The sequence below is a fragment of the Penicillium psychrosexuale genome (genome assembly GCF_028828465.1).
Source record: "Penicillium psychrosexuale strain IBT 29551 chromosome Unknown utg000004l, whole genome shotgun sequence".
Classification (NCBI taxonomy): domain Eukaryota; kingdom Fungi; phylum Ascomycota; class Eurotiomycetes; order Eurotiales; family Aspergillaceae; genus Penicillium; species Penicillium psychrosexuale.
This window is the reverse complement of record NW_026643189.1, coordinates 7,396,133-7,408,288: the sequence shown is the minus strand read 5'-3', so window position 1 is coordinate 7,408,288 and position 12,156 is coordinate 7,396,133. Positions and strand designations below refer to the sequence as shown.

General features: G+C 47.6%; 5 protein-coding genes across 5 annotated transcripts; 2 read left to right on the top strand and 3 right to left on the bottom strand.

Annotated features, from left to right (window-relative positions):
* Nucleotides 1-190: 190 nt before the first annotated feature.
* On the bottom strand, nucleotides 191-2,309 carry N7518_008666 (Zn(II)2Cys6 transcription factor; the record flags this gene model as incomplete). The annotated part of the gene is made up of 2 exons (XM_057189593.1): nucleotides 191-450; nucleotides 503-2,309. 2 exons carry the CDS (start codon nucleotides 2,307-2,309, stop codon nucleotides 191-193), a joined length of 2,067 nt encoding a protein of 688 aa, XP_057041296.1.
* Nucleotides 2,310-3,171: 862 nt separating this feature from the next.
* Nucleotides 3,172-4,521, bottom strand: N7518_008665 (dihydrodipicolinate synthase family protein; the record flags this gene model as incomplete). Its single annotated transcript, XM_057189592.1, has 8 exons — nucleotides 3,172-3,321; nucleotides 3,377-3,487; nucleotides 3,543-3,726; nucleotides 3,785-3,889; nucleotides 3,939-4,198; nucleotides 4,259-4,320; nucleotides 4,373-4,402; nucleotides 4,455-4,521. 8 exons carry the CDS (start codon nucleotides 4,519-4,521, stop codon nucleotides 3,172-3,174), a joined length of 969 nt encoding a protein of 322 aa, XP_057041295.1.
* A 1,334-nt stretch (nucleotides 4,522-5,855) lies between these two features.
* On the bottom strand, nucleotides 5,856-7,739 carry N7518_008664 (uncharacterized protein; the record flags this gene model as incomplete). The annotated part of the gene is made up of 7 exons (XM_057189591.1): nucleotides 5,856-6,062; nucleotides 6,115-6,240; nucleotides 6,296-6,401; nucleotides 6,453-6,845; nucleotides 6,904-7,382; nucleotides 7,440-7,519; nucleotides 7,574-7,739. 7 exons carry the CDS (start codon nucleotides 7,737-7,739, stop codon nucleotides 5,856-5,858), a joined length of 1,557 nt encoding a protein of 518 aa, XP_057041294.1.
* Nucleotides 7,740-8,257: 518 nt separating this feature from the next.
* Nucleotides 8,258-9,548, top strand: N7518_008663 (TauD/TfdA dioxygenase family protein; the record flags this gene model as incomplete). The annotated part of the gene is made up of 4 exons (XM_057189590.1): nucleotides 8,258-8,342; nucleotides 8,410-8,779; nucleotides 8,836-9,176; nucleotides 9,235-9,548. 4 exons carry the CDS (start codon nucleotides 8,258-8,260, stop codon nucleotides 9,546-9,548), a joined length of 1,110 nt encoding a protein of 369 aa, XP_057041293.1.
* Nucleotides 9,549-10,412: 864 nt separating this feature from the next.
* On the top strand, nucleotides 10,413-11,984 carry N7518_008662 (histidine phosphatase family protein; the record flags this gene model as incomplete). Its single annotated transcript, XM_057189589.1, has 1 exon — nucleotides 10,413-11,984. The coding sequence occupies one exon, from the start codon at nucleotides 10,413-10,415 to the stop codon at nucleotides 11,982-11,984; it is 1,572 nt and encodes a 523-aa protein (XP_057041292.1).
* Between the last annotated feature and the right edge of the window lie 172 nt (nucleotides 11,985-12,156).

Sequence of the window (12,156 nt, the reverse complement as noted above, 5' to 3'; positions counted from 1 at the left end):
CATCAATCTGCATACTCTCAAGTGGTGGCTGCATTTTATAGGATACAACTTTGCAGGCTAGGATTTCAGCTCGAAGGGGTATGTTGAGAAAGATATTAAGTTATTATCTAGCTAGCTTCCTGTTTGTTCGTAGAGAATCAATGCTTCTCCTCTCTGCTCCTTTAACAGTTTTAATTATAAATTTTATACATTATGTTACATTGCCCATCAATGTTTCCACCTTGATAAATCCGAGATTCGTTAGGCCCTTGACACCTGCTGCTCCATTTGCCGAAATACGTGTTGCCCAGCGCCATCTCCGAATCCAGCTTTGGAGCTCAGCGTATTCTTTTTCGAATGAATACTTTGCAAGCTCGAATGTGGCTGGAATTTCAGCTCGATTGGATGGTGTGACGATTTGTAAAAGATGCACCATGAATGAACCAGCAATAGCAAAATTGGGTCGACTCCCTATCTCATTGGTTAGGCCAAAGACTTTTGTAAGGATATACGGTATACTCACAACTATGCCAGAACGAATTCCACTGAGCTCCCGTGAGCTTCTCGACAAATTCGACAAATTCCTTCACACATAACAATGCTCCCTTGACAACCGCTTTAGCCCCTTCGTATGTCGCATCTGGCTCTTCTTTGTTTCGTTGGATTATTGTCGGCCATCGATCCAACGGCCGTAGCAATGCGCGTAGGAGGGCGACGTGGGTAACAATGTAGGAGAGGTAGAGGGACCCGTTTCCATCGAGGTCCCCACCGGAATTCGCTGCGTTAGACGTTGGTTTCAGGTTACTTGGCAAATTCTCACGCCAATCCTTGAGCTTCACACGCATTGGTCGTGCAAGATCCAAGGAATATTGGAGATCATTAGAGGTCTTTCCGATCGCCTTCACCGAATAGAATGATCTCTGGATATCCCACAGAATTGTTGTTAATGTTGAAAGATGATACATGTGACTCTTTGTGTCCGGCGAGTCAGACAAGGTATCTTGAATGTCTTCTTGCTGGAGCAGGGATACATCGTAATCATCATCACCTAAGTGACTGGGCATTCCTCGCGCAAGAGCGACCCATTTCTCCATGATGTAGAGTCCCCACCAGAGTCGACGACGAAGCCTTTTCTCCCAGGGTGGAATGGACTTCCATGACTCTGGGTCTCGGTGAAGCCCAATAGTCTGTGCAACTGCCAGAGAAGTTGACGAAAGCGTCCATGCAAACGCGGTGTCGGAAAGATACATGTTGGTAGGAAGTCGCTGTTGAAGGAGAAGACAGGCTTGAAGGGTGGCGAGGGAAGGAGCGTGGAGTTCCTGCGATAAGCAAAGCCAGCACAGACGATACAATTGCTCACTGGATGGTGGGTTTAACAACAATGTGTAGAGACTGTCGTCATACATGACAAACGGAAGGGCAGTGGCGCATATTGCTGTCAATAATGCCAAGGGCATTCTAACTAACTCGCCCGGTGATGATGGGATCTGGTGGCTCGACAAAATTGGAAAATATGGGTCGACATATCGAGAATATAGTTTGATGAGATGCCACGCTGCAGTTGGATCCATCATAGCCCATAGACGAGGCCACGCATTGTCCGTGAGTTGCGGATCTAGCTTTGGCTCTGCCTTCTCCAGAAGAGAGTGATCTGTGATCCCAAAGACAGTAGGGTGTGAGAGATCGAATGGCCTTCCCTCTTTTTGGTGTGCATTATCCATGATCCGATACTTCAAGCCATTCACTTTCGGTAACGACACATTCTGGCCATCGTAGGCTTGGTGGCTCAGAATATGAATATCGGAAACCCCAGTCGGGCCAATATAGAAGCTAAACGCCCCTGGAATAAATTCAAGGGAATCCACTTGAGAAGGCGAATCTCGGAACGCCGGTCGTTCTCGACTGGGTGGAGACATTTCCGGGCTGGATGAGATGCTGCCTCGAGAACCGACCGCCGCCGTTCCATCTCGACTGACTGATGAATCACTTCTTTGCGGACTTATTGATTCTGCCTGCCGAGTCTCTTCTGGTGTAAAACCTTCAACGTCTTTCCCATCATTCGGTCGGGTCTCGGTCAAGAGATGCAGCCACCCGTCGGGTTGTTCGCATGTCTCGAATGTTTCCAGTTGCTCATATAATCTCGCCCTTTTCCGCGGCCCCGGACCCTCCTCAAATGTGCATTCTTGATCTCTGTTGGTGCATCGGTGACACGGCGGTCCATGGGGCATGTCGCAGGCCACTTTACGCTTTCGACAAGCATCGCAAGGCCGACATTTCCGAGATTTGTACAGGCGACCATTCAGGATAGGAGTAGAAACTGAGTACTCCATTATGAAAGCAATCTTAGAGAATATCAGAGAGGAAGAAGGACCTCCGGAACGTTGAGAGAAACGGAGCCTTATCTTCAGCACAGACGCGTGCTTATCATGGTCAAGCGGGGACGGTTTCCACACTGCACGGCAGACGACTTGGGCCACTGAGTATTAAACCCTCATTGGATAATATTGCCGGACAAAAACTTAGTCATGCACCCTCACATAACTAAGACATAGTTATATATATGCCTTCAAAAGGCGGTGGTAAAAGCGGTCAGCGGATATTCACTAGTGAGAGTTAAGTCCCTGATGGCCGGTTTCGTCCGCTGTATGTCACTAGGACTTCGGATTGCGGAGAAATTAATTTTCTTGTGGCAAGCAAGGGTCACCGGATAGCAAATTGGAGAATTAGGTATCTTTTGTATGGAAACTACATACAAAAGATACATAAACACAAAATAGTCATACCCTTAATTTCCATAACCCTCGAACTAATTATGGAGAAGGTAGGAAGATATTTATAGTGTATGAAGTGTTAATTACTTAGTATTAGCATGCTTGAAGTAAGAGAATAGTTAAACCTGTACGAAGTACTTACTATTTATATGAGGTGGTTTTTAAGGTATTCCTTCTATATAATATAGAGGCAGATCGACTGGACCAGACTTTAATTAGATCTCTATCTTTTTAAATGTCATTTTTTTGTGTGTTTATGTACCTTTTGTATGGAGTTTCTATACAAAAAAAACCTAATTCTCCAATTCGCCATTCGGCGGGGCCTACCAACACCCGGTCATCCATGGATGGCCCTCTGGGCCCTAAGCCGATACCGAGGCTTTCGTGATCGCCTAGCAGTAAAACACGGTGTCTTATCTCCTCAAAGCGTGGCCTCCAGATCCAATAGTGCTTTCAGATACGGACTCGATAGAATTGTATCCGCCACTTTGTCGTCCATCGGCAATAGTGGCAACCGGGGTTTATCACCATATCCGAATTGTCGATGCAACAATTTCTTCATCCCGGCAATCTGCAGTGATGACATGAGCATAAGATTCGGAAAAACTCCCGGGTGCTTCACTTACTCCAATCTTCAATGCTACTCCGTCCGCGAGGGCAATCAGGTTCTGCAACTCAGTTGCCTCTTTGCTGGACCCGCTGTCTTGACAGAGATCCCACAGTTTCACGCATGATTTCTGGTCGCTTGTCAGTCGCTTCTTATTTCTTTGTCGTATTATTAGGGCTTCTCACCGGTGCTATATTAGGTAGACCGCTGATCGCACCCGCTGATCCAACCGAGATGGATGGCAGCAAGAAGTCGATAAAGCCATCGATTGCCCGAAAGGGGGTAGATGATGATCGAGGGAAGTCCTTTTGGAAATCGAGGCTGGAGACCTGGGCCATGATTCGAGTCAACTTGCCAACATTAGCGCATCTGCCGGGCTACGTTAGCGGGAATAATTTATGGAAGATGTAAAATGGTAAAAACACACGTCAGTTTCACACCGCTGATATTGGCAGACGACTTGATGATCTGCACAATCAAGTCACTGTCCATATCAATACCACCCGAAACAGCGGGGAAGTTGTATATGATGCTACAAATTGTTAGCAACATGCTTGTTTGAAGACCGGGGTAATACATACACTGGCAACGGTGATGCCTCTGCGATATCCACGAAGAAATTTTTGATCGAGGTGGTGTCCGCCAAAAGAGCTCCGGCATAGTATCCTGGTGGGATAACCATCACATAATCTGCGCCAGCATCGGCCGCATCTTTGCAGAGCTGAATAGACTCGCGAGTACTAGCTCCGCCAGCACCCGCAACGATCGGAACACCCGTCAGGTTGATCTCGTCAAGGGCAACGCGAGCGGACCGGATGAGCTGCTTCTTCTCTTCGTGGCTCTAAAGATAAATACTCTGTTAGCACTGTAGACTTTTTTTGCCTTAACGGATGTCTGTTACCAGATGAATTGCCTCTCCCATGGACCCAGATATGACTGGAATGGTTCCGGCACTTGCAATGACTTTCAAACTGGTTAGTGAATGTTGTAGTTTTGTGGAGTTTCATGACTGTACATTTCACATGGCTTTGGAAGGCCTTGAAATCTGGATTCCGAATTAGCCAAGCTCTCAAACCAGTCTACCTGATCAGTCTAACCAATCTCCTCATCATCACCGAAGAAGCACGGCAAAGGCGTATAGATTCCTGTAGGTAAAGGCCGCATCTTGGGTTGTTATTGTTTGTGGCAAAGTATTAGTCGAGAAGCGGATGGTCAAGTGTAAAGTTTTGTTAGCTCTCTTCTGCGGATTCTCTTTTGATTTGACATCGGAATCCAGCCGATAAAGATGCAGCCAAGATAGGACTTCCAAGGTTGGGCGAGATCTTAGGCGCGGCAGAGCTGCAGGGCGCGCAACCTTATCGATAGCGTTATCTCCATGCCCACGAGGCCACGGGTGTATGCGGGGACCCGTGGGCCGTGGATCACCGTTTCTTGAAGAATCGCCTCCAAAGCCGGGGCTGTAGGGCGTGCAGCTTATCGTTAGCGTTATCTATGTACACACATAGATCCATAGATTCCTGTAGACACATCCATGATGCTTGTATGTCTGTGGGGATCTCGGGACCATCACTCGTGCCTCCACGGTTCTCCCGAGGCCCTGCAGGCGGCGCGCACTTTATCGATAGCGTTATCTATGCGGGGACCATCGCCCGTGGATATGCTCTCCTTGTAATCTGAGACCTCATTTCTGAGCGTATCTTGCCGTGATATCGCCTATCATGTGGCATCGCTTGCCCCAAGCTTTTAGTAACATAGGCTGCTAGTGACACACAGAAGGGCTGGCCGAAGCGGCAAAAGAGGATAGTGAATAATTACATGTTTAATTCTTTTCTTCAGCCCTTATCTCTCCCCATGCTATGCACGCACACCCTATCTACACGCCGTTTAAACTACCTTGGGTAAGGCGCTTCTTGGCCAGAATTTTTGGCTTGCTACAATAGTCTATTCGGTTTGTATCTGTAGATTCGCCCACTTTTCCGGTAGTATAGAGATCTACCTAATATTCTCTAATTAATCTTAGTCCCGAGCATGTTGTATCGAAAGCATATTTTGTATTGTAGAACTCCGATATCTTCTATAACTATCATGCAACTCCCTAAATTTGCTAATTAATAGTGTGCTTGTTAGTTAGTTAGAGGCAGTTAATAACCCTCGGGGAGCTCTACTATATATGAAATTGAGTTAAGACCCCTCGGTGGAGATGGGTAAATCCCACAGATCTGACGTAGAAGGTTGTAGTCAGCGAAAATGCTGGCTAAGTAGCGTCTTACTCGAGGTAATTTCAACGGGTGTGTAGATAGAATAGTGGAAAGTAGCCTTAAAGGTTTTTGTATCAATATATTCTATTCATTCGCTGGTCTTTGTTGCCAGGATCAGTCTATGTAACTCTTCCAATTTCCGATTATGTTCATCTTTCAGTGATAGTATCTCGGGAACATTCAACATGAAGCCGAACAAAAAGCAAAATACTTGTTCCCAAAATCTATTATCCACTCCCCCTAAAGTACGAATCGGAACAACGGGCTATCTTCGCCCATTTCTCCCAGCTGTTCGGGAGTATAGGTCCGCTCAATTTCATCAACATCCAAACCATCTCGTCGCTTGTTTTCCTTGCGCATCAAAAACCAGTGCACAGTAGCAGGAATCATGGCTCCGAGTACAGTCGCGCCAACGGAGAATCCAAACCCTAGAGGATAGACAGGTGCCTTCGAGATGTTAGCCAAATCCTGGAATTCGAGGTTTCTTCGGCCAACTGACCTCGCTAGAGATGTAAATATTAGATCCAATACTACCACCGCCCACACTGCCGAACAGCATCAGAAGACCGATGGCAGCGGCCCGCTTGGATGGATTGGTGATGTTGGAGCTTGTCCATGCGCCAACCTGTTCAAATTGTCAGCCAAGATTCCAATGCCGTAGTTAGAAGGATAGCACTGACGATTGGAGCTTGCGCCGAGTATCCAGCCGCAGCCAAGAAGATTGCAAAGTAGCTCACACCCGGAATGGAAGGATGGTGCACGGTAATCCACAGGATGATAATACCACTAGATCGTTCTGTTTAGCTCGAGCTTCCACCTTTTTGAAGATCAACTTACATCAGGCCAAGAGAGTATGCGCCCATGATACAGAAGTACCGCCACTGCTTTAGATCGCTGATGTACCCAACAGCAACACAAACACACGTGGCAAAAATGTAAGGAGGCGTGGTCATAACCTGGGCTCTCACTGCAGTATATCCCAAGTTTTTGACCATTGTGGGCAGAGTGTAAGACAGGGAGTATGTAGGCACGGAGCCACCCCACCAAAACAGCATCATCATGAAGTAAGTTTTCCGGTCTTTTGCGGCTGAAATCACATCACTCCAGCGGAATTCATAAGTGGAAGTCACCGGGCCGTTAGCATACTTGACGCGAAGAGAAGCATATTCAAGTTCCTCGTCAGTGAGCCATTTGGTACCTTTTCCAGCTCGATATTGATGAGGAAACGCGCTGTTCATGGTCAGTTAGCTTGTTTACTTGAAAGCAAAATATTATTCGGAGATCTCACGGCAAGCAAACCAGGCAAGCAAGGCCGGCAAAGATGGTGATGCACCCTTCAATAAGGAATAGCCACCTCCAAGCTCTCCAACCGTGATGCCCATCCAGGTATCCGACACCGTAGGCAATAACACCGCCAAAGGCACCGGCGGTTGTATTCGCACCGTAGAAAATAGCCATGCGCGTACCGATCTCCTTGGGCGTGTACCACATGGATAGAATGAAGTAAGCTCCTGGATAAAGTCCAGCCTCGGTGATTCCTAGCATGAGACGAATAACGATAAAGCTGCCATAGGAGTGCGCTTGCGAGGTGAGAGTTGTGATGAGTCCCCATGCACATACAATGAACGGGAACCATACCTTAGGACCTACTCTCCGAAGCATGATGTTTGATACCGGTTCGAAGAGGCCATAGGTGAAGAAGAAGTACATCAAGGCTAGATTGTACTGTGTACCGGTCATGCCGATGTCCTCTAGAAGGCCGAACAGCTAGTCGCGAAAGTAATTAGATCTGAATGTATCATGGACATTGAAGGTAATGCATACCTTTGCATTGCCCGCGTTGGACTTGTCGAGTGAGCACATCAAGTATAGAAAACTCAGTGTTGGAAGTAGGCGTGCATCCACTGAAGTCAAGCAAGTGAGCGTCTGGACTGTTTCATCATTTCAAAAAGTCTTACACTTCCTGATGAGCTTCTTCTTTGCGGGTCCGTTGAACACATTGTCCAGGTGAAGAAAGCGCTCGTATTCCAGCGCCGAGTTTCCATCTGTCACGGTCACGACCTCGCCCTTCCGCTCTGTATCGGTCAGGGAAGATGGCGGCGAAAAGTCGGTCGATTTCTCCATGGTGAGATGTCAGAGTGTTGTTTTCGCCCCAATGTTTGAAAAAAATATCCTGATGAAGAGCGGTCTTAAAAGGTATTTTGGCATTTGCTGGTTTATCTCTGTCTAGAGCTTGGTATCTCTCGGATTGCGAGTAGTTGGCTGGATTTGGTAGCACAAAGATCGCGGGGTTCATCCTATCAGAGCTACACCATTTGAAGCACACTGTCGCTATAGCAAAGTGAATAAGATTTCCAATTGATAGGCCTGTCCTTGGTCTCTCCTTGGCCTCTCCTTGGCCTCTCCTTGGCCGCGCTGGGACGATACCGCTGATAAGGGCGCCGTGCAGCTTTATCGCACCTCGGAAGCTTCGCCGAGAGGCCAACCGTATCAGCGTGATAATTAGATGTTGGAAGGCGAAGTAGATGCATGTAATTTTATTTTCAACAGCAACTGAGAGCAGCTATATAGACCCAACTAAGCTGAGCTGTTGAAACAAGTCGCGTACCGATTGTTTGAAGTCAACAAAGTCAACAAGCACAATGTCCAGCACCACCGTTCTCACACCGGGAACGATCACTCGAGAGAAGAACGAAAATGGCGACCCGCTGTATCCTGACTACATGCGTAAGTCTATATGGTAACGATATTGAATAAGCCCGTGGATGAGGGCTAAACTCTATTTCTTTCACAGCATTCTATGATCCTCTCGAGAAGGTAGAAGACATCGGTTCTTTCGAGCACTTTGATCCTGGCCATCGTGCCGATCCCAAGTTTCCCAATCTTCTGAAAAATGCCACCAAAATTTGGGAGCTTTCGCCGCATGTGGGAACTGAAATTCACGGAGTCCAACTCTCTCAACTTGACAGTGCTGGCTTGGATGAGCTAGCTCTCCTCGCTGCGCAGAGGGGTGCCTTGGTATTCCGCGATCAGGATTTCGTGAATATCGGCTTCGAGGCGCAAAAGAAGATTGTGAGCCATTTTGGTCCTCTGCATATTCATGGTTGGGCGCCTCATCCTGCTGCGGGATCAGAGGAGCATATGATTATCTATGACCACAAAGAGTAAATATAACCTCTCAGTGTGAAATAAAGTTCACTACAGCTGACACTACAGCCAGTGATCTCCGAGTCCGTCAATCCTGGGCTGGTCGAAGCCCAGTCCAATGGCACACAGACCAGAGTCCTGAGCAACAGCCCCCTGGAACCACTTTCATTGCGATGCTCGAGTCACCAACCACTGCGGGAGGAGACACGCTCGTGAGCTCTAGTGTGAGAGCATACAGCAGTCTCTCGCCTCGTTTCCGAAAGCGCCTTGAAGGCCTTGTTGCCGTTCACACCAACAACGATGGTGTCACTCAAGAAATGAAGCATGGCCAACAAGCTGTTATGCGACGCGGCGTCCTCCGAGCTGAACACCCCGTTGTGCTGGTTCATCCCGTTACGAAGCAGAAGGCTCTTTGTAAGTTTTATCCGAACTTTTACGCGATAATATCATCTCTAATAATGAGTGCCACTAGATGTCAACCCGGTCTACACGAAGAAAATCGTCGGATTTGACCAGGAAGAGTCCGACTGTATTCTCAAATTCCTTTTCGACCACATCGCCAAGCGACAAGACTTCTCTTGTCGGATCCGCTATGAAGCTGGCACTGTTCTTGTATGGGATCAGCGAGTCACCAATCACTCGCAGACACTCGACTACCCCGTTGGAGACCGCAGACATGGATTCCGATTGACTCCTCTCGCGAACAAACCAATTCCAGCAAAGGTTGAAGAGGATGATGGAGAATGCTCAAAAGATGAGGCTCGGGTGCAATTAAGCCTGTGTTGATTACAGTATTCAATTCTGCATGATTTGGCAATCTGAAAGAGATAGGCTGAGCTGTAAATAAGGTCTGCGCATAGAACTGGAAAAACTCGGTCCGTTCCGAAGCCGGGGGGGGAATATACATCGGCAATGCAATCAAGGTCGGACTTGTCTTTCTCTTATCAATTATAACGCCAGTGCTTAATTGGAGTATTTCATCTATAATGATATCACAAAATAGGCACTGCTATGTTCTTCCTATCTCTACACTTATTCTAGGATGAGCAATAACTAATTACTCTCATGAGTACGGAGTAAATAAGTACCTTTTGTATGGGCATGCCATACAAAATGTACTAAGATTATTTGTAATTTCTGTTTTTCGAGAAATTTTTGGTCGGACTTATTTTTTTCTCTCCAATGCCTATGCCTTTTAAACCATCTGGGCACTAAATGAGTATCGGGAATGAAATCTCATCTGATAGGGACGAAGATATGCAAGCTCTGACACTTTTCTTATGTTCTGCCGGATGAAATGGAGGCGGTGGAGCTGGGGATGATCAGCACATGTCAAATTCTTAGTGTAAAAACTAGGTACCTCTAGTGACATAGAAATACATACTAAAACATCGTAGACGGAAGTACTGATAAGTATCCCGTCACCGCTAGGGTACGTGTTTCAGCGTCACGCAAGAGCGACCAATGAATGCGATCAAAACACCCACGTCCACAACGTCCACAACGTCCACAAGCGCTAACCCAAATCCTTTGGAGTTAGGTCGATATTTAAAAATGGATTGATGTCCCCCCTTCCTCGCATTCTATATCCTTGCAGGTTTCACGTACTTGCCTGGTTATGATATCATCTACTCATACTCAGCTAATGTAATGGCAGTGTTCTCTGAATACCATGAGGAGGAGGGCCTGCTTGGAGAGAGGCAATATCAAGGCTGGAAGCAGGGAGGCCGACAACGCTCCCGAAAATGGACTGCATTGATCCTCATGTTCCTGCTGGGCACTTTCGCCCTGGTCGTATACTTCGTGAAGGGAGCCCATTGCAACCCCCCTTCACATGCCACAGGCCAACGTGACCTACCTCTGACCTCTCCCCTTGACAAGTTGAAGAGATCTGCCTGCAATACTGTCGACGGCGGTTATCAATACAACTCCGAGCTCTCCCACAAGTGGGGCCAGTATTCCCCCTATTTTTCTCTTTCGGACGAATCGGCCATCTCAAACGAGGTACCCCATGGTTGTCAAATTACCTTTGCTCAAGTGATCTCCCGTCATGGTGCTCGATTCCCATCGGCGAAAAAGAGCAAGGTATATGCCGAGCTCATTGAAAATATCCAAGCGAACGCGACTGCCTACAAGGGCAACACGAAATTCCTCCGCTCGTACAAATACGTCATGGGCGCTGATGATTTGGTACCCTTTGGAGTGAAGCAGATGGTGAACTCGGGAGCCAGGTTCTACGAGCGCTACGCGATGCTGGCCAAGGAAGCTGTGCCCTTCATTCGCTCATCTGACTCGGAGCGGGTTGTGGCTTCAGGAGTGAGCTTTATCAAGGGCTTCCAGAAGGCAAAGTCTCATGACAAAAATGCCAACCACCGGCAATTAAGCCCGAAGACTAATGTCATAATCTCAGAAGAGCCTGGGACTAACAACACTCTGAACCACAGCGAAATCTGTCCTAGGTTCGAAGACACTAAACTGGGGGACGAGGTCACAGAAAAATACATGGCAATCTTTGTGCCTCCCATCCGAGCCCGTCTCGAGGCTGATCTCCCTGGCATTAAACTCGAAAACATCGATGTGGTCAGTCTGATGGACGTTTGTCCTTTCGAGACCGTGTCCCAGAGTGACGATGGAGCCAAGCTATCTCCATTTTGCGGCCTATTCACCCAAGCCGAATGGAACCATTACGACTACCTCCAGTCACTAGGCAAGTACTACGGTTTCGGCGCAGGCAATCCGCTAGGCCCAACCCAAGGTGTCGGTTTCGTAAACGAACTCATCGCCAGACTCACTCGCACCCCAGTGGTGGACAACACAAGCACAAACCATACGCTCGATGCCCCCGGTGCTGCAACATTCCCCCTAAACTACACCATGTACGCAGACTTCACGCATGACAACGGAATGATTCCGTTCTTCTTTGCTTTGGGACTGTACAACGGTACTGCTCCACTTCCTCTCACTCACCTCCAGCCCCCTGACCAAACGGACGGATTTTCATCCGCCTGGACGGTGCCTTTCGGTGCCCGCGCTTATATCGAGATGATGCAATGTCAGGACCCGGAGCCGCTTGTGCGAGTCCTCGTTAATGACCGTGTTGTTCCGCTGCATGGCTGCCCGGTGGATAAACTTGGCCGTTGCCGCCGTGGTGATTTCGTGAATGGGCTTACCTTTGCACAATACGGAGGTGATTGGCCCCAGTGCTACGAACAGGGGACTTGAAAATCATTAGTGCGGCGTTAGTTCTCCTTTAACATGTGTTTAACGATACCCTAAAAGTAGCATCCTTACATACATATCCTTATTTTGGCCAGTGTTAATGCCATACACGTTACCACAAGATCTGTGTCTTGGAAACAATAAGATTGTACCCAAATATATAATTGAGGCTCTA